Source organism: Dysidea avara, chromosome 7 (genome assembly GCF_963678975.1).
Source record: "Dysidea avara chromosome 7, odDysAvar1.4, whole genome shotgun sequence".
Lineage (NCBI taxonomy): Eukaryota > Metazoa > Porifera > Demospongiae > Dictyoceratida > Dysideidae > Dysidea > Dysidea avara.
The window spans coordinates 1,834,079-1,855,272 of record NC_089278.1 but is presented as its reverse complement, the minus strand read 5'-3'; the positions used below and the strand labels follow the sequence as shown (position 1 = coordinate 1,855,272).

Genomic DNA, 21,194 nt, shown 5'->3' with positions numbered 1-21,194 from the left:
TCAAAAGATTCTCAGTATTAGCCAAGACTGAATCAAAACTGATATCATTACGTGGCACATGCTTTTCAAAGCACATGTGTTTCAATGCACTGTTGAAAAGCTTTTCAACAGCCTCAAATTCATATAGGAGTCTTAAACATTTTCTCAATATCCCTAGACTTTTATAGGAATTATAGTGCATGCTGTGTACTTCATCATACCAAACATGATCAAGAAAAATAGCTTGCGTACCATAAAATTCCATCGCTTTCAATTTCTTTTCAGGTTTCATGTCCTCCTATGGGTGAATTGCAGCACAGCTACAGTGGAACCCAGCCTCTATTTAAAGGACACTTTAAGACCCACAAGTAGTCTATACTGTTCTAAGGAGGTTGCCCTTTCTCAGAGGTATATTGTATTGGTATAGGGACTACGGAAACTGTCCTTTATAAGGATGTAGCTACAGTGTCCTTTTACTGAATATAGGGAGGGGACTGCGTGTAGCTAGATAGCTAACTTGCAACAAGCATAGTAGGTGTATAATAAGGGAAGACTGCTCCGGCAGTATGTGACTGCTTTTCAGCAGTGCCCTGACAAACATACTGATACATTCATTACATGCAAGCCGGCTTGTACAATGATTTAAAATTCACCTGGCAGTTTCCTTGCTATGCATGAGTGTAGGAAGTAGACATCAGACAATTGAGATCAGATTCAGTCGATCTGCAGCTAGTCATGGGGATGGAACCATAGATAATAGACACTCTTATGGTGGAACATGAGCCATTAGTATTACCATAGATTTTAGAGGTGCTAAATCTATGGTATTACAGGTACAATGCATATTTGTACTAGTACACTGTACTGCGATTTTCCAAGTTCTTGCAATGCAAAGCGTCATGCGCTGTACAAGCATGTGGTGCGCAGTTGCTCAACAGCGCGTTTTCAATGCTTATTAGCGTGTTGCCCCTAGTGGGCTTTGCTAATTAACAATAATAATAATAGTGACTAATACTGACTCACATGACTTTAGGCATGCCTATGCATACAACTCTACAGCCACAGAACATTACAGGTGTGTTTAAAGAACTGCGCATACTGACACATTAATAGCACATGACGCTTTGCATTGCAAAAAGTGTATTTTCTGTCGGTTGAATGTAATGAACTAGACAGAAAATAAGCTCCCGCATGAATACTATTGGTGGTCACGTGAGCCTCTCTCATGTGACGTAAAGGTTTATAAGGCTAAGTTAGGTGTGATTATTCATTCTACGCCACGTGTTAAGGCTAGTGGGGTACACCCACCCACCCTCCCTAGTGTGATGGTGTTTAAAATGAAAAGATTTTTTATATATTTTCTTTGACTATCTTTAGATAGATTTGCTGATGATAATGGACAAGAGACATGCTGGAATTTTAAACTGATTTGTTGGTGCATACACATACATGAGAGTGGAGCAAATTTAGGGTTTTTCTTGGTAGGCAAAAAAAGAAAAAAAAATGCCTGCCAAGTTTTTCCTGAGGCTGTTTTGGGCTGGGCAGTCTCAAATTTATTATTTCTCTCTTATCATTAGTTGTTGCTAAGCCCCCACTCTCCAGTTGTACATGCATAGGTAGTTGTTGTATGCAGTTGTAAGTGTGCAGTTAACAGTTTGAAAAACAGTAGCGTACACTTGGTGGCGCACAACCCAGTGTTAGTGTGTTGTGGGTGGTAAGGGTTATAGTATAGTGAGGGAGCTTGGAAAACCGCAGTACTGGAGTATCAAAAAGTTCGTTACATTAGAGTACGCATGCGCGAAAGTGCCATTCGCACGTGGTGTCACACGGGAGGGGAAAGCCGATGTCCTACTGCAAGGAATCCAAAGATGGTATTGTGTCTGTAACGTTGTATACGTAAGTATTACACGTATGGACAGGGAAAGACAAAGATATTTTCACTACGAAAGAAGACTACGAAAATCCTGAGATCCGGGAAGAGTTGATTGTCACGGAAGATTACGGAATTCTGCTACCAAGTGGAGAAATAAACTGGGACTGCCCGTGTCTGGGTGGAATGGCCCACGGGCCGTGTGGTGAAGATTTCAAATCTGCCTTCAGCTGTTTTGTCCACAGTGAAGCTGAGGTAAAAGGCTCAGACTGTTTGACCCAATTCCAAGCAATGCAAGACTGCATGGTGCAATATCCTGAAATATACAAAGATGAGGACCAGGATGATGAAGAGAATACAGAGAATGATGAAGACACTGCCCCTGCAGCTCCTGAATCAACTTCACAATCAGTGGATAGTGGTAATGAAGACAATGTAACTACCACATCAAAACAAAAAGAAAATTAGTTTAATTTTATTTTAAGTGCAATATTATTGCCATGAATTTTATGTATACAGTTACTCTTTTGGAGGGTATTATACACTCATGGTGAGTGTGACTGCAGACTATGTAGTAGAGATCTGAATAATTCTAATGTGCTCCTTGTTATTGGGTATCTTGCAGGCAGCTTATGTTCCAATGCTGAAAGCCGTAGGAGGTATCTGTGAAGGCATTTTGATAAATACACGTTTGTGTATTGTGTACATCACCTGATCTCATCCATTAGTTCTGTACAGAAGAACGTCACAAACTTGTGAGAGTTTAGACACAAAATATTTAATATGTGTATCATATGGTACATGACAACTGCATTATTGGGGGCCAGGTCACCTGGGGCCTTCATCAGTGAAGAAAAGTGGCCAATCAAATCCTTCACTATCATGCCCTTGCCTTTTGTCTACAAGCAAAGAGATGTATTGTACACAATGTATGTAAGGTGCCAATATACCTCTGTGGAGTTGATATTTTCAATTAGCCAGGTGAGTCCTACATGTCTGCCTATGTCACAATGCCATCTCAACTGTTGAGCAGCTTTTAGCATTTCTGACAGAACACAAAATACTTTATCAGAGAGCTCTGCTCTCAGGTGCTCCACTTCATTATCACCAGCAGTAGAATTTATCAATGTGGAACGAGTCAGGAGGTCAAGTAGTGACAAGGTTAGTTGTCCCCTGTGTTGGAACAACACCTCTAGTCTACAGTGACACATAAAGCTCTCCTGTAACACATGGTAAAGTAGTTCTAATATTATGATGCAATATTCCATCACATCTGATACATCCTCCTGTGGTGCCTGTGGGTGCAGGTAGGCTGACATCTGATGGATGCACAGCTCGAGGAGTTCACTGTTGTCCCAGAATAATTTATTAATGATTGAGTGTTTCTGACAAGCACTGTTCAGTTCCATAAACAACTTGGCCAGTGACTCCATCTTCTTAGTAGCTAGCAGTTCATGTTTAACTTGGTAGAACAGTTGACTAACATGCTCCCTATGCACAGTACCTGTTATAACAATAGAACCAAATGTTAAAAGCTACCTTGACTTGTGTGGGATCTTTGGAGAATGTTCCTGTATCGTTGCAGACTACAAACACAAAAGGGTAACATCACAATTACTATAGTTTCATTTTCTTACTATTTTCCAGCAATCCCAGGTTGTCTTGATTTGGCAGTAGAAATCTGTTTCCTTCCTGAGTACATATAGGTCCATAGATGAGGGCTTTAAAATAGTGTTGCTCTTGTTTTTAGCTACAAAAGAATCTTCACTTCCACCACTTGTATCACTATTAACTGATGTAACACTGGATGACTTATTGTCAGCACTGATAGATGATATCACCTTCTGTACAACTGACATGTCCAGTGCGTTAGCTGACTTGGACCGTCTACGACTGTCTGCAAACTCAGGCCTCTTTTTGGGTCGTCTTTTATGATTAACTACCCCTAAGCTGTGTGTACTACTGGCATCCAGGTCAGATTCCACAACACTTTGAAGTTCTGTTTTGTAAGAAGTGTCGTCAAATGTCACATTGCGTTGTTCCCTCGGAGACGAAGACATTGCAAGTGGTGGTACAATTCCAGGGCTCAATGACTTGGTTGCTCTTACCTTTGGATGAAGTGGTGATGCAGAGGAACTTGAAGGACTAGGGATAGGACTGATATCAGTGCTGGCTCTTCGTTTATTAGGAGGGCTTGATTTAAATGACATCTTGCTTTTCAGTTTGTCTATTAATCGAGGTGACAATTCCGCAGCAGATGACCAGCCATCCACACCTCCTTTTTCTAACACGGCTACTATTTTCTTATCATACTGTACTTGGATATGCACAGCTTCATCACGTTCCTTTCCGCTCAGAAACTGAGCTACATCATCCAACTGCAAAGATGTAGCTAACCTTAGCAGCAATCAACAAATCTATGGTAGTAATTAAACACTCACTTTATGGATGCCTGTAATGTTCTTTACTAAAAACGCGAGCTTAGGAGGAGCTTTCAGGTTGAAATCTACCAGGTACAGACAGCTGTTGCTCAGCACCACATATTTGTGGACCAATTTCTCTTCGCTGGAAGATATAACGCAAGGCTCCCATGTGCATATTCGCTCGTAACGTTCTCCAGTTAATGAACGTTGAAGAAACGAGTCCAGCTTTCCATTCCAGTGCCTTTTACGATCATTGTTCATTTTAGCGCAAAATAATTTCTTCACATTTTGTGCGTTGCTGGGAGCGCACCAGATAGAAATAAATCAACAAAATAAACTAACCCTACCCTAACCCTTGCCACCAAATTTAACTTAAGACAGACTCTAGATAGAGCAGCCAACACTTGCATTACATGCTCACAACGAATTTTCTTGGCTAGGAACTGCAGTGAGTGGTCTCCCTAAATTTGTAACTACTAATCACTTTTTTTTTTGTTTTCTGTATGTATGTATGTTTGTCAGTTTTGTTTTTACCTTGCCGTGCCCACACAGATCTTTTACTACGATCTGATTGTGGTCACACATACTGTAAGCTAACTCTACCTAACGTGTTTTCTCATTTATAATAATTGATGGTTCTCTCTCTTACAAATGAAAACGTTAATATAACAGAGTTTTACTGATCCTCATCACTTCCAAACACTTCTTCCTGCTGGTGACTACGAGTGGACTGGTTCATCGCTATCCTAGCCGCCATTGTGGCCACTTGTCTCATGAACAGTGGATTAGCATCTTGTAGCAACAGGTCCCTGTCCTCTAGCATGTCACCATCTGTGTTGCTATGTGTGTCACATGGTATGCTGTCATCTTGAATGTCACACTGTATGACATTTTCATTAGTTTCACTATTCTGGATATTATCTGTGTCACAGTGTAGACTAGTATCATGAGATATGGTGAGTGATAAGTGTGATGAAGGTTCATATGTTTCCTGTATGATGTTCTCAGTCAATAGGTCAACTGTTGTTTGGGTTGTCACTGGTTGTACTCTACCTTTCTTCTTTGAACGTTTAGATGTTCTTTTTCTTGGTCGTTTTTCTTTCTGCAAAGTCTTGTTGGTAGTTCGTACTGTAAGAACATTCCTCAGTTCATTCATCATAGCTGTAGTGACCTCCCTGTCCTAAATGTACACACCACACAGTAACACATGTTAGGTGGTAGTGGTCATCACCTCCTTTGTCTCCTCTTGCCAAGTACAATCCTCTCCATTGTTCTCACTACCTGTGGCTGCTCCCTCAAACACCTATGCCAGATGAATAGCACTAATATGCAATGGAAACTGCATAATACAGAGACAGGTGGCCACTAAAATATACTCAACTACTCTAATAGAACACACACTAACATTACCTCATCACTGGACTGAGGTTCCTTTTCACTGGAACTATCATTGCTACTTGACCCAACAGAACCTACAAACACACACAAATTGTTATCACCAGATATTTGATGTTTTGGCTAGCTCACTGGTATGGGGTGTGGTATCGACTGGTGGAAGAGGAGGTGATGATTGAACAACATCGTGAAGGATGGTCATTCTTATTGCTTCTCTACACTGCTGCTGGATCATGTGATAGTCGCACTCCAACTGCATCAGTGACTCTTACCATAGTAACCAACAAAACATCAAGTATCAGTACATATTGGTGTAGCTATATATTACCTTTAACTGTTAGTAGGTCAATAGTGGCACCTTCACTGATTTTCTCAGTAATGTCTCTTAGTCTATCACACACAGTACTATCTACTTGTTATATACAACATAACCACACCTCTTTAGGATCATTTGTGTACGAATGTCCATCGTGGTTAACTCCTCAATTAGTGGAGTGTTAACATCACACTGTTTCCTTGTGGAGTTCTTGTGGTGTACACTTGATGATGATCTGTCTAGTGTCACCATTACCACACTAATCCACAACACTCTAACTAGTGCCCACCAAATACTCTGTTTCTGTGGAACTCATAACTCCGACTGAGGGTTGAGTGAGTATCAGAGAGACATGCTATTGGTAGTACCGAAGGAAGGTCTGACAATGGATGATGTTGAGTCAGTTCTGTATGTCAAGTATGCATTATATAACTGTTAGTAGCTCCAAATGTACCACAAGGAGTTACTTTGTGGCACTTAAGGACAGCTAGTATTACTGACCTCCATTAAGACAAAGGGCAATGATTCTCAACAATGCAGAATTGTGTAATGCAACAAGATGAGCTAAAAACTACAAGACAATCACAATACTGGGTACTACACCACTAAATGTACTACCTTCAGTGACTCCATAGACACTACATCTTCCTATAGACAAGTACATAACAGTAGTGTACACACAACCACAGATGATCTTACTGTTGATATCTCCTCTATCAATGGCAGTTGCTGATAATCAGCTACTTCAAGTTTTAATGGAAATTGAGAACACAACATAAGACATGTTTGTTGTAGGTGACTCAGTAGACCTTTACACACTGTTACCATACACTGTCTTAACACCAAACACTGGTAACCAGTTCCTTGACGCTCTATCCTTGATGCTGGCGTCAGAGCTGTGAGCCTAATAAAGTAACAGTATTACTACATGTTGAGGTAATGGAATAACACAAGCATTTGACATTACTACTATGTTGAAGATGTCTTCATTTTAAGACTTGGCACTTCAAAATATTAATCATACACAGGGGTGGAACGAAGGTGAAATTTTAACCTCTGAAGCTTTTTTCAAGAAAGTTACCGAAGTTTAATTGATAGTGCCATGTTAGTAATTAATGATCATGGTATACACTCATATGGTCTCACACTTTGTTGCAGCTGTAACAAGCTCTAGTAAAACTGCTCAGTTTGCAAATATGTCAAAATTTGTTAAGGATAGTTGCATGCTTCCAAGAAGCACATGGCCATTTGACTGATTAACATCCATGGTTGAAGCTTTGGAGAGGTAAAACCACCTACAAAGGATACAAAACCTTTGAAGGTTCCAAATCTGAAGCTTTGTCTAGTACATGCTCAACATAAACATACTACACAACTACACCTTGTGTATCCTCTTGACACCACTTCAGCCTCTTGGATTAGTCGGAGACATTTAGACAAAAGAGCAAGAAGATCATCAGATTGTTTTAAGTAGCTTTGGAGGTGAAGGTCACCCCTTCTAGCCAGCAACACATGATAGTAATATTTCTGTAACAGTGAGCAGTTAGACTGTGATCACAGAGTGTTCTGGTATCACACACCAACTTGGGAAAGCTGACAGCTAACAATACTGGAATGGCAGACAGCCAGATGACAAGGGGTACTAATAATATGATGGCAACAATTATCACCACTACACCAGCTGTGATGAGGAGAGGCCTACACAGAACACCAACTTGCTACAATCCTTTACAATCAGATTACTTACCAGGATGAGTGATGAGGTTGAGTATTTTGTTCATCTTCCTATAACACAAGAACACAATACAGTTCAATCAGTCTACTGTATAAGTAATGGATGTTCCCTTTCATAGTATGTGTTGAGCTCCCAGCACAACTAAAAAGGAACTCGCTAGAATTTGAAGGAGTTAATGTAGCAAAGAAGCATAGAGTATAGGAGCTTCCTGTACTGCTCCTCTACTGGGATCATCTCTTTGCTGTACACATGCACACACCACTATACACTATAGACTACACTTACCACATATTGATCACACAATGAAGACACTAATAACAAGTCATCTTCAGTTAATAGTTCTGAATGAACAATTTGACAAATAGCAATCCCAGCATATACTACCTAAACAATTGTAAACACTTTACCAAGTGATACACCATTTGTAGAAGACAACATGGCCAATCATACATGTTCACAAGATCCTCATGATTTGCCTCCATTGTTATCCTCTATGTCTTTATGGTATATCAAGCCTACCTGTACAGTGTCCCTTCCATGTGACTTCTTCACTTGCTCTACCCTACACTATCATGAAAATGACACAGAGTAATGTATATACTAGTATTACTGACTGTATGTGTGTCTTTAGTAGTGGTAGGGTATGGATGAGGCTCTTCAGTAGCTACCAGTATCCCACTGAGGTCAGTGTCAGTCACACCAGCATCTGTGGTAGTGGTGGTATCAATAAGTACACCATATTGTTGTTGCCGCTACCTCTGAGAGCTTGTATTGCTGGAGATGTCTATGTGTATGGATTATGATATTATGACTCAACAATTTTGCTGTACTATACAAGATTTGTCATAGACCACTGAATTTCTTACACTGATCATAGCAAGAACATTTCCATGCTACCACATTGTTGAACTAGTGGCCACAAACAAGTTCGTTAGTGACATAACAAAGAATAGAACAAGACATGTGATATACCACCACAGGGTAACAAGAAGTTCTGGTGAATATCAATAATGCTGTCAAAGTAAACAATAATATTTTAGTAATGTTGTTGATTTTCACCTATCAATCCATCACAACTAAAATGTTGAACTGAACACACACACCACTGACAATCACAAGTATTAGTACATGTGTGTAGGAGGTCCAACCAAGAGAACTTTCTGCTGTCACAGAAATAGCACAGCCTAATAAGAACATCCTGTCTACAATATTCTTATCATGTCCCTTTTCTAATACCCGTGACCCATAGCCATACCATGATACAAGATGTTACCAGACAATACAAGACAACAGCAGGTAATAATTTGTTACAAGATTATACACAAGTCTAAAAACAACACTAGTTAGCAAAGCTTAAGCTACTTCCATGCTGGACTGTCACCCATTAGTCCATAAGTCTGTGCACTGTTGCCATTTCCCCAAAGACTACTAGAAGTTGTGCTCCTACTTTCATATCCTGTGGGCAACTGACTACGTGTAGCAGTACGACCACTGTAGCCAGTTCCACCACTGTAGCCAGTTCCACCACTATAGCTAGTTCCACCACTGTAGCCAGTTCCACCACTATAGCCAGTTCCAGCACTGTAGCCAGTTCCAGCACTGTAGCCAGTTCCAGCACTGTAGCCAGCTCCTGATCCATAAGTAGTCGAGTAAGAGTCCCTGGCAGTAGCAGATTTATCTGCAGCATGGTAGCCAACTGGGGGAAAGCTGCTGCTACTACTGCTGGTATCACCATAGCCTCCATAGAGAGAAGGTGACGTCTTTTCTCTCAATCCATATGGAAGATAAGAATTAGTAGTGGCTGGTGGACTCCGACGGGCACTGCCTCCATATGTTGGCGGACTATACTCCCTTCTTGGACGACCATAGTCTAAGTCCCTCCAACTGTCACTATATTTGCTCCTGCTAGTTGAGCTCATAGGGTCACCATAAAGCCTGTCAAGTTCATCTCTTCCTCGTGCATGGAGCTCCTTCTCAATTCGTAGAAGACGCTCAAGACGTTCCCTCTCCATTCTTTCTATTTCAAGCAGAGCAAGAGGGTCCCTCCTGAACGTGTCATAAAGATCAGAATTGTTGCCTCTGCTACTTGTCCTATCACCAAAATGTGGCCCTTCAAATTCTTCTCGTTCACTTGGAGACAAAGGACGAACTGGAAGGACAGAAAAGAGACAACATAAAAGAGATTAGTTAGAGCAAGAATAGTAAAAGCTGTTTACATTTAGCTCCAGCTTCCAGTGCAGCTGAAGAGAACTCCACACCTGAAAAACAGTAACAAGCAGTAGAGGGTTGTAGAGCAGTGGTCAAGGCCGGTACTTACGAATTTTATTTCCATTTATTAATCTGCCATGTGCATAATGGATGGCCTTGTTGGCGCTTCGTTCTCTTTCCATCTGAACGAACGCGTAACCATTATGTATAGAAATGCCTACTACACGGCCGTACTTAGAGAAGATATCATCCAAGTCTCTCTTCCTAAGATCTCCACTCCTCGTGTTTAAGTCACCAACGAAAAGACGGGCTCTCTGCATGTGTGGTTCCTCGCTGTTAGTGAAGTTCTTTCCAACGCGACGAGACTTGTCACGATCCAAAGAACGAGACCTCGAGCGAGCTCTCCTGCCAGAATCTGATTTTTCCTTCTCTTCTCCCTTGTCAGACATGATAAACGACTCAAGACAGTTCCTCTTAGTGACGAAGGTAAACTAAGCGGGATGGAAAGCAGCAAGAACGGCGACTACGGACCTCCAAGAAAAGGATGACTCGAGACCGTAAGGATTACGTTCCAAGAATCAAGATCACACGACTACTGGTGAGCACTATATGGAATAACGACATACAACTTATAGCTTACAACACGTACAACTTATTGCAATTAAACAACGTGTAATACTCACCTCAAAGTAGACCGTATCATCGTCACACATCGCAGAGATGCAAACCCAGAGAAACTGTAATTGTTTTAAATAGCGCTTAATGGATACCAAGTTATAAGACATGCATGGCGGCTGGAGTCTCTATTACTGCAGAAGAAGTAAGCAACTGTGATATGGATAATGGTATACAGTGTGAGTAGGTGTGTAAATGTGCCATAACCTCATGGTATAAAGACTTCCGAGACGTCACAATTACAAGGTAAGGCCATTAATACTTGAGCAGTAAACAATCACATCAATTTAAATCACAGTAAGTTCATACCACTAACGGATGCCTTCACCAAGTACCTACTGGGTGATGGCGGAGATGTTGGGCTAGTGTTGCCCAAAGAGTGAGACCTACCATGTAGCTACAATAGTACGATAATAACACACCATTGATAGGTGTTCACTAGCTAATGTGATTGGAGATAGTGACAGCACTGACTCATCTGTGAGTGATTGTATATATGTGGCTAGGGATGTGAAAACTGAACTATTTAACATTCCCGTTGCATAGCTTCTATGCAGTTTACACTGACAGTACAAGTATTCACTAACTGTGTTCCTATGAATTTACAACTGTCAAATGTTGAAACAAATGATCACACACCCAACTTTCATGCTTCCAGTCGCATACACCATTGTATACACCATTATAACAAATACCTCAGGTCTCCTGGGATGATGATGATGATGATGGCATAGAACCTCCATCATTTCCTAACACAGTGGAAGCTATCATGATGGCCATTACTGAGTTAGGTGGAGCCGTATTCCCTAAACTAAACTGGAGTTCTCCGAGGGTTAGTGTAGGCTTCATGTGGTTTATTTGTCACCATGAAGATAGGATGCTACATGGGTTGCTATTGGGAACACCCTAAGGTGCACTTGCCCATCAGATGTCATCTTATTACTGAAGAGCTCGGACTTTGTCATGCATGACTTGTCTAGAGTGTGAGTTGTACTGACACAGAGGAGGTTTTTCAGGGCATCATAGCAACATGCATTTATTTAACCAATCCATGTAGTTTATTAGCTAGAAAAGTGTTCCCCTAGACATTTGGCATGGACATATAATCCCTTCTTTAGAATTTTGGCATCAAACTGAGGTGTCAATCTTGAGTTAGTCAAAAATTTTGTTCAAGTTAAGCTTCATGGCCTATATGCCCACCTCAGTGACCATATTGAGTAGGTTCAAAACACAGCTAGGATGACAAGTACGCCACTTTATTGACCTTATCATTTTTAGGTCTTGACGTGTACAATAGTAAATTGTTCTCACTTGTAATTACAGTGGAGAGTATTGTGGCCTGGATCAAACCTTAGTGCCACCTGGAGGATTTTCTGTAAGCTTTTTTTACCATATCTGTGTTGCTCCTTGATAAGAGAAACTAATTCCAGTTGTGTCTGAGGCGTTGGGTTCCTATTAATCCCAGTGGGGAGTTCAGGTGTTTTGTAAAGGACAGTCAATTAATAGGTACGTGTCCTTGTGTGGACCATCACTGAAGTGCTATACGCTATATAGGTGTCAGTCAGAGAGACACTTCTGGCTGTTATCCTCACCTGCTAAGTATTAAAGATCAACTGATGACTGAAGTAGTTCACTTTTTCTCTTCTAACTTGTTGAAGAAGTTTCTTGTTAAAAGCTGTGAGTGATATACGTATTGTAACACAGTAGTAATTAATTGTATTGTGTGTAGTTGTGTTTGATGTGTACAGGAGGGGTCAGGTGAGCACCAGGGGTGGGGTTACAACTTTGTGACACTTTGTTGTTGCAGGCAGACTATCAGCTAATTGACATCAACCCATTTGGTGACATGACCGACCCCTTGTTGTTCAGTTGGAGTGAACTGTGTAAATTGTCACTTGATCAGGTATGACATAATTACTTGGATCATGTGTTCTTATAATGTGTTAGGAACTACCAATAGTGAGGCTGGTGGAACATGCCTTTCACACTATTCAACCATCTGATTTGATTGGCTGCCGATTACCTAAGGTGTAGTTTTTTTCTTCTTTGTGCAATATAACAGCATACAATGAGACCTTACATTAGCAACTACCCCAAACCCAGCAACTTCATTAATAAGGCCACCTAAATATAGTAACTAGATTCCAAACATAGCTAAGTGTACCTCATGACCTCTACACTATGCACTGAGGCTGAAAAAATACTCTAATAGAGCAGTCTGTGAACAGTTATTTATGTAATTAAGTGGTGTTAGGTACTAAATATTGGCCCTCCTATGAAAGAGGTTTTACAGTAATTGTGTTTGGACAGGAATGCTCTCAACTTGTCAATGGTGACGATGATTATGTGGAAAAGTTTGTGGAACTTTGTAAATCAGTGAGCGCCAGTAAGAATATGTTCTGTTGTAATATGTACACTACACCAGGCACGAGATGACATCATAGCTCAACATGAAAAGATTGACAATACGACACCTAATAATACTACAGCAGATACTCAATAGTACAACCACACGCGTAACATAGAGTGTGAACATATAAAATGAATGATGTTTTTAAATATGTGATAAGTTGGAGTGAAAACTTCCAAATTCAGGATCATCAAAACACCTATCCTGTTCTTGTTTCCATTTCTGAACTACATACAACACATACAGTATACATGTGATATACATGTGATATACACAAGGGAGGTACTTACTGCGTTGCTTAACAGTTGGTAGTTGTGTTATCCCACCAGCATGAAGCTGTTTGTCTACTTGTTCATGTTTCTTCTGTAGTTCTTCAAGGTCCTTCCTGTGTTTTGCTTGTCTCTCTGTAAAGTGGATCTTCTCTCTTTCTATTGAAATAAGATCCTCTTTGAGCCGTTTTACTTTGTAGGGGTTATCGTATCTAGCAGCTATTTTCTTCTCTTCCTCCTTCTTAGAAATCTGTAAATAGCAAATGGTGTGTGGCATGTACATACGTCTGCATTTATTGACCTCCTCATTGGTACCATTCAAATTAATGGTGACCTCTTCCATTCGTAGTTGATGAAAGACAAGTTTAGCAATCAAGGCATCTCTCATTTGTAGGTTACTATCTAGATGTTTCCTGTGTACACACGTACGTAACAACTGCACATTGTTATTGTACATATGTTCATACTTTTCAAGGTCACTTTTTATCCTTTTCTTCTCTCTACTTGCAGTCTGAATAACTTCCTGTACACACCCTGTAAAGTACAAGACATTGATGTTGTGTGCAGTTAGATTACTGCAAGATGTAACAGCTAATGACATCGTGTGCATACTTTTTCAGGACAGATTGTAGGTAGTGACTATGGAAACTGACTCAAGAATATTGATGACCTATATTTTAAGAAACTATTATTGTATCATGGGCAAAGAAATACCCTCAATTTTTTGTTGTTGTAAGAATGGCTTTATAGAGAGATTTGTCATTAAAAAAATATGCTAATTCACAGATAGCCTACAATTTTATTTTTCCTTGGAAGACAGATCTTTTTTTTATATTGCTAGTACAGTATCATACAATTCCATCAATGTCTCTCACAAATTTACTCAACAGGTCCAACACTACTAGCTAATACATGTAGTTGTTATGTTACGTCATTACAACACTCATACACGAAGCTCTACCAACCATAGGATCTGCACTTCAAACTATCACAAAGCCAACACTCATGACATGACTTCAACTAACTAGTCCACTATTTCAACTGCTTTATGTACGTGAACTTGGAAAAGAATATAGCGTATAGCTAGCTATTATATTATATTATGGACTTTTACCCAGTCTCCCTGGGATCGGAAAAGGTATAAATGTCCCCAACCTGTCATTTTCTGCATCAGTTGTAGCGAAGCATTTGTCATCTTGAGCAAACTCTGTATCCTATCTTCCATCTGTTGAACTTGGGCTTTACAACTACTAAGCTCCTACATATGTTAGTATTACATTATAGGAATGAAACATTTACTAAACCTACTTTTTCAACAGTTGTTTGAATGTCAACATTTTTTCTAATCCAACTTGTTAAATCTCTGTCCTCCTCTTCAAGTTGTCTTAGGGCTGCTCGTAGCTGTTCTTGTTTTTGGCGATTGTTATTAAGTGCATATTGCAGTTGGTTCTTTTGTTGTTCTCTTTCCGTACTGACTGCTTGTACATTCTTACCCACTTCATCTAATTTCCTCTCTAAAGAAACATAGAGTTCAAATATATAGCACAGTGCAAGTTACAGTTTTCCCGCCAATTCCTGTGATTTGGGTAACTTCATCAGGTAAGTTACTATAATTGCCTGCAAAATACTTTGTCAAGAGCTAATTAAAATGCCATAATACAATATCTTTCCAATGGTGCCCATGGTAGTATTCATAACACAAAACCTATAAAAGGTAACATTTAAAGCCGTAATGCCAGGATGATACATTATATACCATAAAATATATATAATATACCATAAACAACGGAAGTGTGGTGAATTTAGCTAATCAAAGGACCTCACCAAACTTTATTTGCCAATTACTTATTCAATATTGACTGCTTGGTGAATTTACCAAAACTTTTATCCACTAACCTGCTTCATATACTGATTTAACAAACTAAAGCTACACTAAACTTTCATCGTTTAGGGTATGTGTCCACTTTTTAGGGTGTGTGTCCTTTTTCATAGTGTATTACGTTATGTGTATCATACAGCGTTATAATCTTACTAATGCTGTCAAGATCAGTACGACAGTTAGATTGAATCAATTTCAGCTCATCATTTTCCTCAGTAATTAGTTTCTGAGCTATGGTATCCTTCTCCTCAATTTCACTCAAACCAACTCGACCATCTTCAACTGTCCTTTGTTGTTGCAATGAGTCAATGTCTTCTTCTGCAGCCTTAATGGACTCCCCTATAAGAGTAGTTATGTGCAATCAATATAAGATTGTTATACATCTTACCAAGCAAATTTAAGCATTCGGCGGTCTTTGTATCAACTTGATCTGTGTCAGCTTTAGATCTGAACCCGATCACTTCTTTGTAGGTGGCATCATACTGGTTCAAGATCTGTCGGCATTGTCCTTCCAACTGGAAAGTATATTCCTCGGCAACATAGGAATATTCCAATAATGGTTCCACATTCTCCAGTAACTCAGAAGCTTTGTACACGGTAGCATTTTTTTCCTTGTTTATATGTAACACTTCCTCTAAGGTTGGTAGTAACTTCTTGGCCAGAGCTATATACATGTTGTTGGTATCTATTTCCTTACATTAACCCATGCACAATTATGTTGTACCTTTGTTCTTTTCATTAGCTGCTTTGCATACTTCTTGATATATCTTCACAAAGTCTTCATCTATACAGGAAGCAACAAGATTACTAACAATACCTAGTATATTACACTTAGATCAATCACTCTATTGGATAAAAAAGCCATCACTTTACATATACAAGGATAGCTATACAAGATTGAGAAAGCCAGGTCAGTTATACAAACTATTGTACATATATCCTATCTAGTCTGCAAAGGAGATAGGTAATTGGCTTCATGTATACACTGCCACAAAAATATTTCAACTCAGGCTCATGCTGTGATACTAAATACTTTTTAAAGGGGTATATAAGCACAGACCCTCTGCTGCAAGTAACTTTGGAGGTTGTATATAGAACACAGTGGCTATATACTTTCATAGTATTTCACAATTACAGTTAGTTCTTGTGCATTGTATTTCAGTGAATGTGCCTATAGAGTCTACAAGCAACAGTGTCTATACAGCTCATACTATGGATATAGAAATTTTACAATTCCTGCAACCATTATAATATTATTATTATATATTCTAGATTCATCAGGCCAGTGGTCTGTGCAGTTGAGATACATAAGGTCCACAGTGGATCGTTATGCGCTTGAGGAATTAGCCACTGTAAATGTCAAAAGGAGCAGGCACTAATGACACTGAGTTCTCACAATAAATTTTCCTCCTAGAGTCAGTACTATATATGTATGCATATACATATAGCTTACGAGTTACAATGAATATTCATGAATATGCACTCCACCAACCCAGGGCAGTCACTTACCTAAGAACTCTCTAGCCTTCACTTTGTCTATGCTAATCTTCCATGTTTCCTCATCACCATAATTGAGTGACCCTTTTAGCTCATCTGGAGTTTTTGTTACCTGCCACAGACAGCAAGACATCAATTAGCATCACGATACTTACATAGCTATTTGGCAACTGTTAATCATACTAGTGTTACATGTGGTGACTGTATTATTAGAGTGTTTAACTGACTGCTCTATTAGAGTATTTTAAGTTTTTGGGGTGGGGAAACATGTCCTATGTGCCTCCCCCTTAGATCTGTCATTGTACATGACATTGCAGTATCATGTGACAAGTGTTGTTATTGACTACACAATTAAGTTACATTCATAGGTGAGTCTAGCAAATAATCAATAAGGTGATTACTGTACTGGCATTGTCGCATGTATGCGCATCATTGCTCAATCAACTTCAAAGTTATAAGCATGCATATTCAAGTAGTACAGTCAGCCTATATTAAAATACTTTGAGTAGAGAAAGAACTGGGTGTAGTACATGGGCTCACCTAGGAGACAGGTAAAACAACTGCAGATTGCATATCTATGAGATGAGTAATGTAATTATTAGTGTCAAAGTGTTAACAATTATTCAAATAGTGTGTTAACAAATTGAATGGTGTTATGCTGACCGAACAGTCAAATAACCAAATAATCGTTTCAGCACTAGTAATTATTTTTACCTATTTTGTAGCAACGTACCTCTTAGTGTTGTTTTCAACTCTAAGGTTGCTGTGTTTTATTGCAGGTTTATTGTGTTTGAAAGATGTGCATTCGCCTTGTCAACATTAACAATGAACTGCTTGAGATGGTAGACTCCATATAATAGCACCACTTATTGTGCATGCCTGAGCATTGTGTATGTGGCATTGACACAACATTGACGTATAAGAAAGATACATGCACTAGAGCAGTACAATTCACTCTGTCTGCAAAATGTTTTGCCAGCAGTATATATACCAATGCAGACCACTTATGAAGCATAACACTATTACTTTTTTTTTATTTACACAATATACTCTACATTAAACATATAAAATACTGGCATGTGGGGCTGCTCCTACCCCAGTGCATTTCAAAAAGTCTCCTCTGGATCTACATGGGACATGTACATATATATATACAATCCTCTTGAGGATTCTATGAATTTTTGCTCAAATCCAAAGAGGTAAGCAATACTAAGCATATAGCTTCATGGTAAGTATATACCATAGTACCACCAGCCAAACCATCAGTTTTATAAAATTATTTCATGTGAAGCTTCAATGGCGGCTGGATCCAGGACAAATCCCCCCTCCTCTGTGGAAGAGGCATACTTCTTTGATAGAAATTCTATATCCCTTATCAGACTAAAATAACTCCTGAAAACTGCACCATTTATTGCAAACTCACCTGAATCCAAAGTTAAAAGAGGTTAAAACAGGGCTGGAGAAAGCAACATAATATTGGTCTGGCAAAATTCATTTATTTGGGTGGACAAAAGTATGTCCCCAACCTAGTTAGTTGATGCACAATATTGGTCAGGCCCTTGCCTGGGCTGCCTGGGTGTCTTCCCCAGCCCTGGGTTAAAAACAGTAAAACAGTCACCCGGCACCTTTGTATGTACTAAGTGCCTCTGTAAATAATTATCGTGTTACTGGTGTTTAAGGCTTTCATTAGTTTCATAGCTTTTAAACCTGCTTTTAGGACTTCACAACCATCTGCAAAGGCCATAATGACAAAAATCAACCTACTAAAGAGTGATCATTGCTGGTTAAAGTAATGTAGCAACAAAGATTGAACTCAATACATCACACAGTGACCTTGGTATTCTTTTTGACAGCCAACTAAAATTTCATGACCACACTGCTCAAGTCACCACCAAAGCTAACCAAGTACTTGGATTGATTAAAAAATCTTTTGATTATCTTGACCCTATCATGCTAACACAATTGTTCAGTACGTTAGTTTGCTCCATCTTAGAATATAACAATGCTATTTGGGGGCCTCATTATGCTCTTGATCAGAGAAAGATAGAGAAGGTGCAACGAAGAGCTACCCGTCTTCTCCCACAACTACAGGATAAATCCTATTCTGAGAGGTTGATATTATTATCATTACCACCACTCCAACACAGACGTCTGAGAGGTGACCTAATTTTCCTTTATAAAATTCTTAATAACTACTTCAACACAAATTTTACTAATTTATATACTTTCTCAAATACTACCACCAGGGGGCATCAGTTCAAGTTGTTTAAGGAACGGTCAAGATTGTTGTGTAGATAAAATTACTTTATTAATAGGATCACAACTGGGCAATGACTGGAATAGCTTACCTACTTACCTTACGTAGTAAATAGTACCTCAATTAATACTGACTTTTAAATCAGGCGTTGCTAGACAGCTATTTACTAGATTCAAGATTTATTTTTGTATAACCATGATACATTGCATTGATCGGGTATACAGGCTATGCCTTTACCCGTATTTAATCATAATCATAATCATAAAGAAGAGAATCTGCTCAGTCTCTGAGTCTCGCGTAGCCAGGCCCTTTTCTTTCCCGCCCCCACACAAAAGAAAGAAAATGGTCTGGCTACGCGAGACTATCTGCTCTCCCCAACCACCTACAACTTAGCCTGTTTGTGCCCCTCCCCTTGCCAGCTCCTGGATCCGCCCCTACAGCTTATTAAACTTTTAAGCAATAGCTTGTGAATTTTACCTACTATAAATTTTATTGGGTAGGTGGCTACCCTTACTCCTTCGTGGGTTTCAGCAGCAACAACAAAATTCGATGAATCTTTATGGACAATTCTAAGCCCCACCCTCGGCTCCACCCCACAAACGCTGCACATTCTCAACCAGGAGGACGGGCAACAATTATGTCCGTCTGCACTGACCGGCATACAATTGTAAATTACCTTATCTACATCTTCTCTGATCTCTCTTCTATCAGTCATTTAAATACTATCGGGTCTTCTCCTGTGACAACTAGATGAAGGCGCGCTTTAATCACGTGAAAAGCTAGTGGCACATGCACGTGATTTTTAGGATTTTTTTAGACTGATTTTTTTAAAATTTGTGTGTGATGTTTAATCACTATCCCCAGGAGCTCATCGAGTCCGTAGGACGTCGATGAGCTCCTGCTATCCCACTAGGGAATTAATTGAATGGCCCACAAACTGAAAGTCTGTGTACTATGTGTGTAGCTAAGCGAGCAGTCAGAACACTGGCTCATCGGTTGTAGCTATAGCTAGCTATTTCCAGGGCCGCCCAGAGAAATTAAGGGGCCCAAGGCAAAGAGTTAAAGTGGGGCCCCAGAGGCAAGGAGGTTTCCATTCTGAATCACAACTTCACCCAAGCTGTAAGTTGGAAAAAAACAAGGTCACAACCTGCTGACAATGACAATAACTACCCCTCACCAACCATATCTCCTTATCTATAAGCTTCTACACTGCTCCTCTGAAGAATACTGTGACTGCTCTATTAGAGTATTTAGATCTGACTGCTCTATTAGAGTATATCGATCTTTTAAACAGGTAATAAAGGGCCCTTCATGGAGCCTCCTGGGGCCCCTTTCAGGCTGGGGCCCGGGGAAAAATGCCCCAGTTCCCCCCCCCCCCCTGTGGGCGGCCCTGGCTATTGCCGCACAGTTTGATTACTCTGAGTGCATATGCCGACGGTTTCAAAAACAGGCTAGTGTGTTCCGACGCATCCCGCTATTCCGGCCAGAGACCAGGGCACTTGACTGATCCCTGGTAAAGAATTCCATTGAGACTCTTCATTGGCCATCATGAGAGTCAGTTCAACCCTTGTCTCCTATTGTACCAAATTGCCTCAATATAACTTCCCTGCCACTGAGTCTCTTTGTACAGCCAAGTTTCAGAAATTAGCTGTATTAGGCTCAGTGAGAATATCATGTCATTTGAGTTAGTTTGCGTCACAGTGTGATGCAAAATGACCCACTTGACCTGGACAAAATGTGGCCCAAATGACCGGCCGGATAATCTGGATGACCCGACCCACTTACAACTAGAGTTGTAGCTACCAATAATTGGATCGGTAATCGGTAGAAGCCACTGTTTTTACCATAATCGAAAATCTGTTGTAATGGGCTGTGCGGCCGGGCCAGCAGAAATGTGCTCTATGTGACTCACCCCGACCAACAACTGCTCATGCTCTGAATGGCAGCCCTGCATGTTGCTCGGCTATCACAACACAGATATTGTTATTGCTATTAAGGCTGCAGCACATGTTGCTGTCAGACCTTCAGTGCTGGTCACTGTAAAGCGCTAATAACAATAACAAGATACACCTACTGACATGATTCAGTACTATATTTTTTTAGTGACCAGATTTATCCATATTTTTGCTGACCTACCATTTGTTAAAGTTTATGCTGATTTATAAAACCTTCGGTCCTGTGAGTCTCCTTAAGCAACGATTCCAACTGCTATCATGGTGACTGCTTATTGACCTGACATTGCTATCCACAACACTGATACCTCCACTGTGGCACTGCTTGA

General features: G+C 39.9%; 5 protein-coding genes across 5 annotated transcripts; 2 read left to right on the top strand and 3 right to left on the bottom strand.

The window, feature by feature from the left end:
• The first annotated feature begins 1,822 nt into the window (after positions 1-1,822).
• Positions 1,823-2,317, top strand: LOC136259859 (mitochondrial intermembrane space import and assembly protein 40-like). The gene is made up of 2 exons (XM_066053414.1): positions 1,823-1,850; positions 1,899-2,317. Exons 1-2 carry the CDS (start codon positions 1,823-1,825, stop codon positions 2,315-2,317), a joined length of 447 nt encoding a protein of 148 aa, XP_065909486.1.
• LOC136262330 (uncharacterized protein C12orf56-like) lies at positions 2,297-4,678 on the bottom strand. The gene is made up of 6 exons (XM_066056556.1): positions 4,291-4,678; positions 3,487-4,227; positions 3,389-3,435; positions 2,800-3,340; positions 2,561-2,748; positions 2,297-2,512 (listed from the first exon to the last, which is right to left on the bottom strand). Exons 1-6 carry the CDS (start codon positions 4,531-4,533, stop codon positions 2,395-2,397), a joined length of 1,878 nt encoding a protein of 625 aa, XP_065912628.1. The 5' UTR covers positions 4,534-4,678; the 3' UTR covers positions 2,297-2,394.
• Positions 4,679-4,870: 192 nt separating this feature from the next.
• On the bottom strand, positions 4,871-10,688 carry LOC136262329 (vezatin-like). The gene is made up of 18 exons (XM_066056555.1): positions 10,610-10,688; positions 8,475-8,502; positions 8,333-8,424; positions 8,238-8,285; positions 8,004-8,102; positions 7,731-7,768; positions 7,564-7,681; positions 7,365-7,510; positions 6,683-6,887; positions 6,602-6,631; positions 6,485-6,554; positions 6,273-6,389; positions 6,105-6,222; positions 5,996-6,057; positions 5,800-5,934; positions 5,683-5,744; positions 5,504-5,575; positions 4,871-5,452 (listed from the first exon to the last, which is right to left on the bottom strand). The coding sequence occupies exons 1-18, from the start codon at positions 10,637-10,639 to the stop codon at positions 4,949-4,951; spliced, it is 1,974 nt and encodes a 657-aa protein (XP_065912627.1). The 5' UTR covers positions 10,640-10,688; the 3' UTR covers positions 4,871-4,948.
• LOC136262332 (translation initiation factor eIF2 assembly protein-like) lies at positions 10,569-13,196 on the top strand. The gene is made up of 14 exons (XM_066056558.1): positions 10,569-10,746; positions 10,789-10,847; positions 10,900-10,980; positions 11,033-11,081; positions 11,302-11,433; positions 11,478-11,584; positions 11,925-11,976; positions 12,032-12,107; positions 12,156-12,278; positions 12,331-12,359; positions 12,409-12,504; positions 12,549-12,629; positions 12,912-12,977; positions 13,027-13,196. The coding sequence occupies exons 1-14, from the start codon at positions 10,714-10,716 to the stop codon at positions 13,102-13,104; spliced, it is 1,062 nt and encodes a 353-aa protein (XP_065912630.1). The 5' UTR covers positions 10,569-10,713; the 3' UTR covers positions 13,105-13,196.
• On the bottom strand, positions 13,035-19,702 carry LOC136262331 (interaptin-like). Its single transcript, XM_066056557.1, has 11 exons — positions 19,590-19,702; positions 16,669-16,768; positions 15,884-15,943; positions 15,548-15,823; positions 15,313-15,498; positions 14,589-14,794; positions 14,436-14,538; positions 13,748-13,814; positions 13,582-13,693; positions 13,302-13,530; positions 13,035-13,238 (listed from the first exon to the last, which is right to left on the bottom strand). The coding sequence occupies exons 1-11, from the start codon at positions 19,626-19,628 to the stop codon at positions 13,156-13,158; spliced, it is 1,461 nt and encodes a 486-aa protein (XP_065912629.1). The 5' UTR covers positions 19,629-19,702; the 3' UTR covers positions 13,035-13,155.
• Between the last annotated feature and the right edge of the window lie 1,492 nt (positions 19,703-21,194).

Bases quoted from the DNA above. Each gene is read 5' to 3' on its own strand.
- LOC136262329 (XM_066056555.1), bottom strand. From the start codon at position 10,639: ATGTGTGACGATGATACGGTCTACTTTGAG. The intron at 6,555-6,601 runs GTAGTACATTTA...ATTGTCTTGTAG, and splicing joins TGTCTATGGAGTCACTGAAG to TTTTTAGCTCATCTTGTTGC. The intron at 5,935-5,995 runs GTAATATATAGC...TACTATGGTAAG, and splicing joins TGACCTACTAACAGTTAAAG to AGTCACTGATGCAGTTGGAG.
- LOC136262332 (XM_066056558.1), top strand. From the start codon at position 10,714: ATGGCGGCTGGAGTCTCTATTACTGCAGAAGAA. The intron at 12,108-12,155 runs GTACGTGTCCTT...TACGCTATATAG, and splicing joins AAAGGACAGTCAATTAATAG to GTGTCAGTCAGAGAGACACT. The intron at 12,978-13,026 runs GTGAGCGCCAGT...ACACTACACCAG, and splicing joins TTGTGGAACTTTGTAAATCA to GCACGAGATGACATCATAGC.
- LOC136262331 (XM_066056557.1), bottom strand. From the start codon at position 19,628: ATGACTGATAGAAGAGAGATCAGAGAAGATGTAGATAAG. The intron at 13,815-14,435 runs GTTGGGGACATT...TGTACTTTACAG, and splicing joins ACTGATGCAGAAAATGACAG to GGTGTGTACAGGAAGTTATT. The intron at 13,694-13,747 runs GTATGAACATAT...GTGTGTACACAG, and splicing joins ATAAAAAGTGACCTTGAAAA to GAAACATCTAGATAGTAACC.
- LOC136259859 (XM_066053414.1), top strand. From the start codon at position 1,823: ATGTCCTACTGCAAGGAATCCAAAGATG. The intron at 1,851-1,898 runs GTATTGTGTCTG...ACGTATGGACAG, and splicing joins CTGCAAGGAATCCAAAGATG to GGAAAGACAAAGATATTTTC.
- LOC136262330 (XM_066056556.1), bottom strand. From the start codon at position 4,533: ATGAACAATGATCGTAAAAGGCACTGGAATGGAAAGCTGGACTCGTTT. The intron at 2,749-2,799 runs GTATATTGGCAC...CTTTGCTTGTAG, and splicing joins AAAATATCAACTCCACAGAG to ACAAAAGGCAAGGGCATGAT. The intron at 2,513-2,560 runs GTGATGTACACA...ATGCCTTCACAG, and splicing joins GAACTAATGGATGAGATCAG to ATACCTCCTACGGCTTTCAG.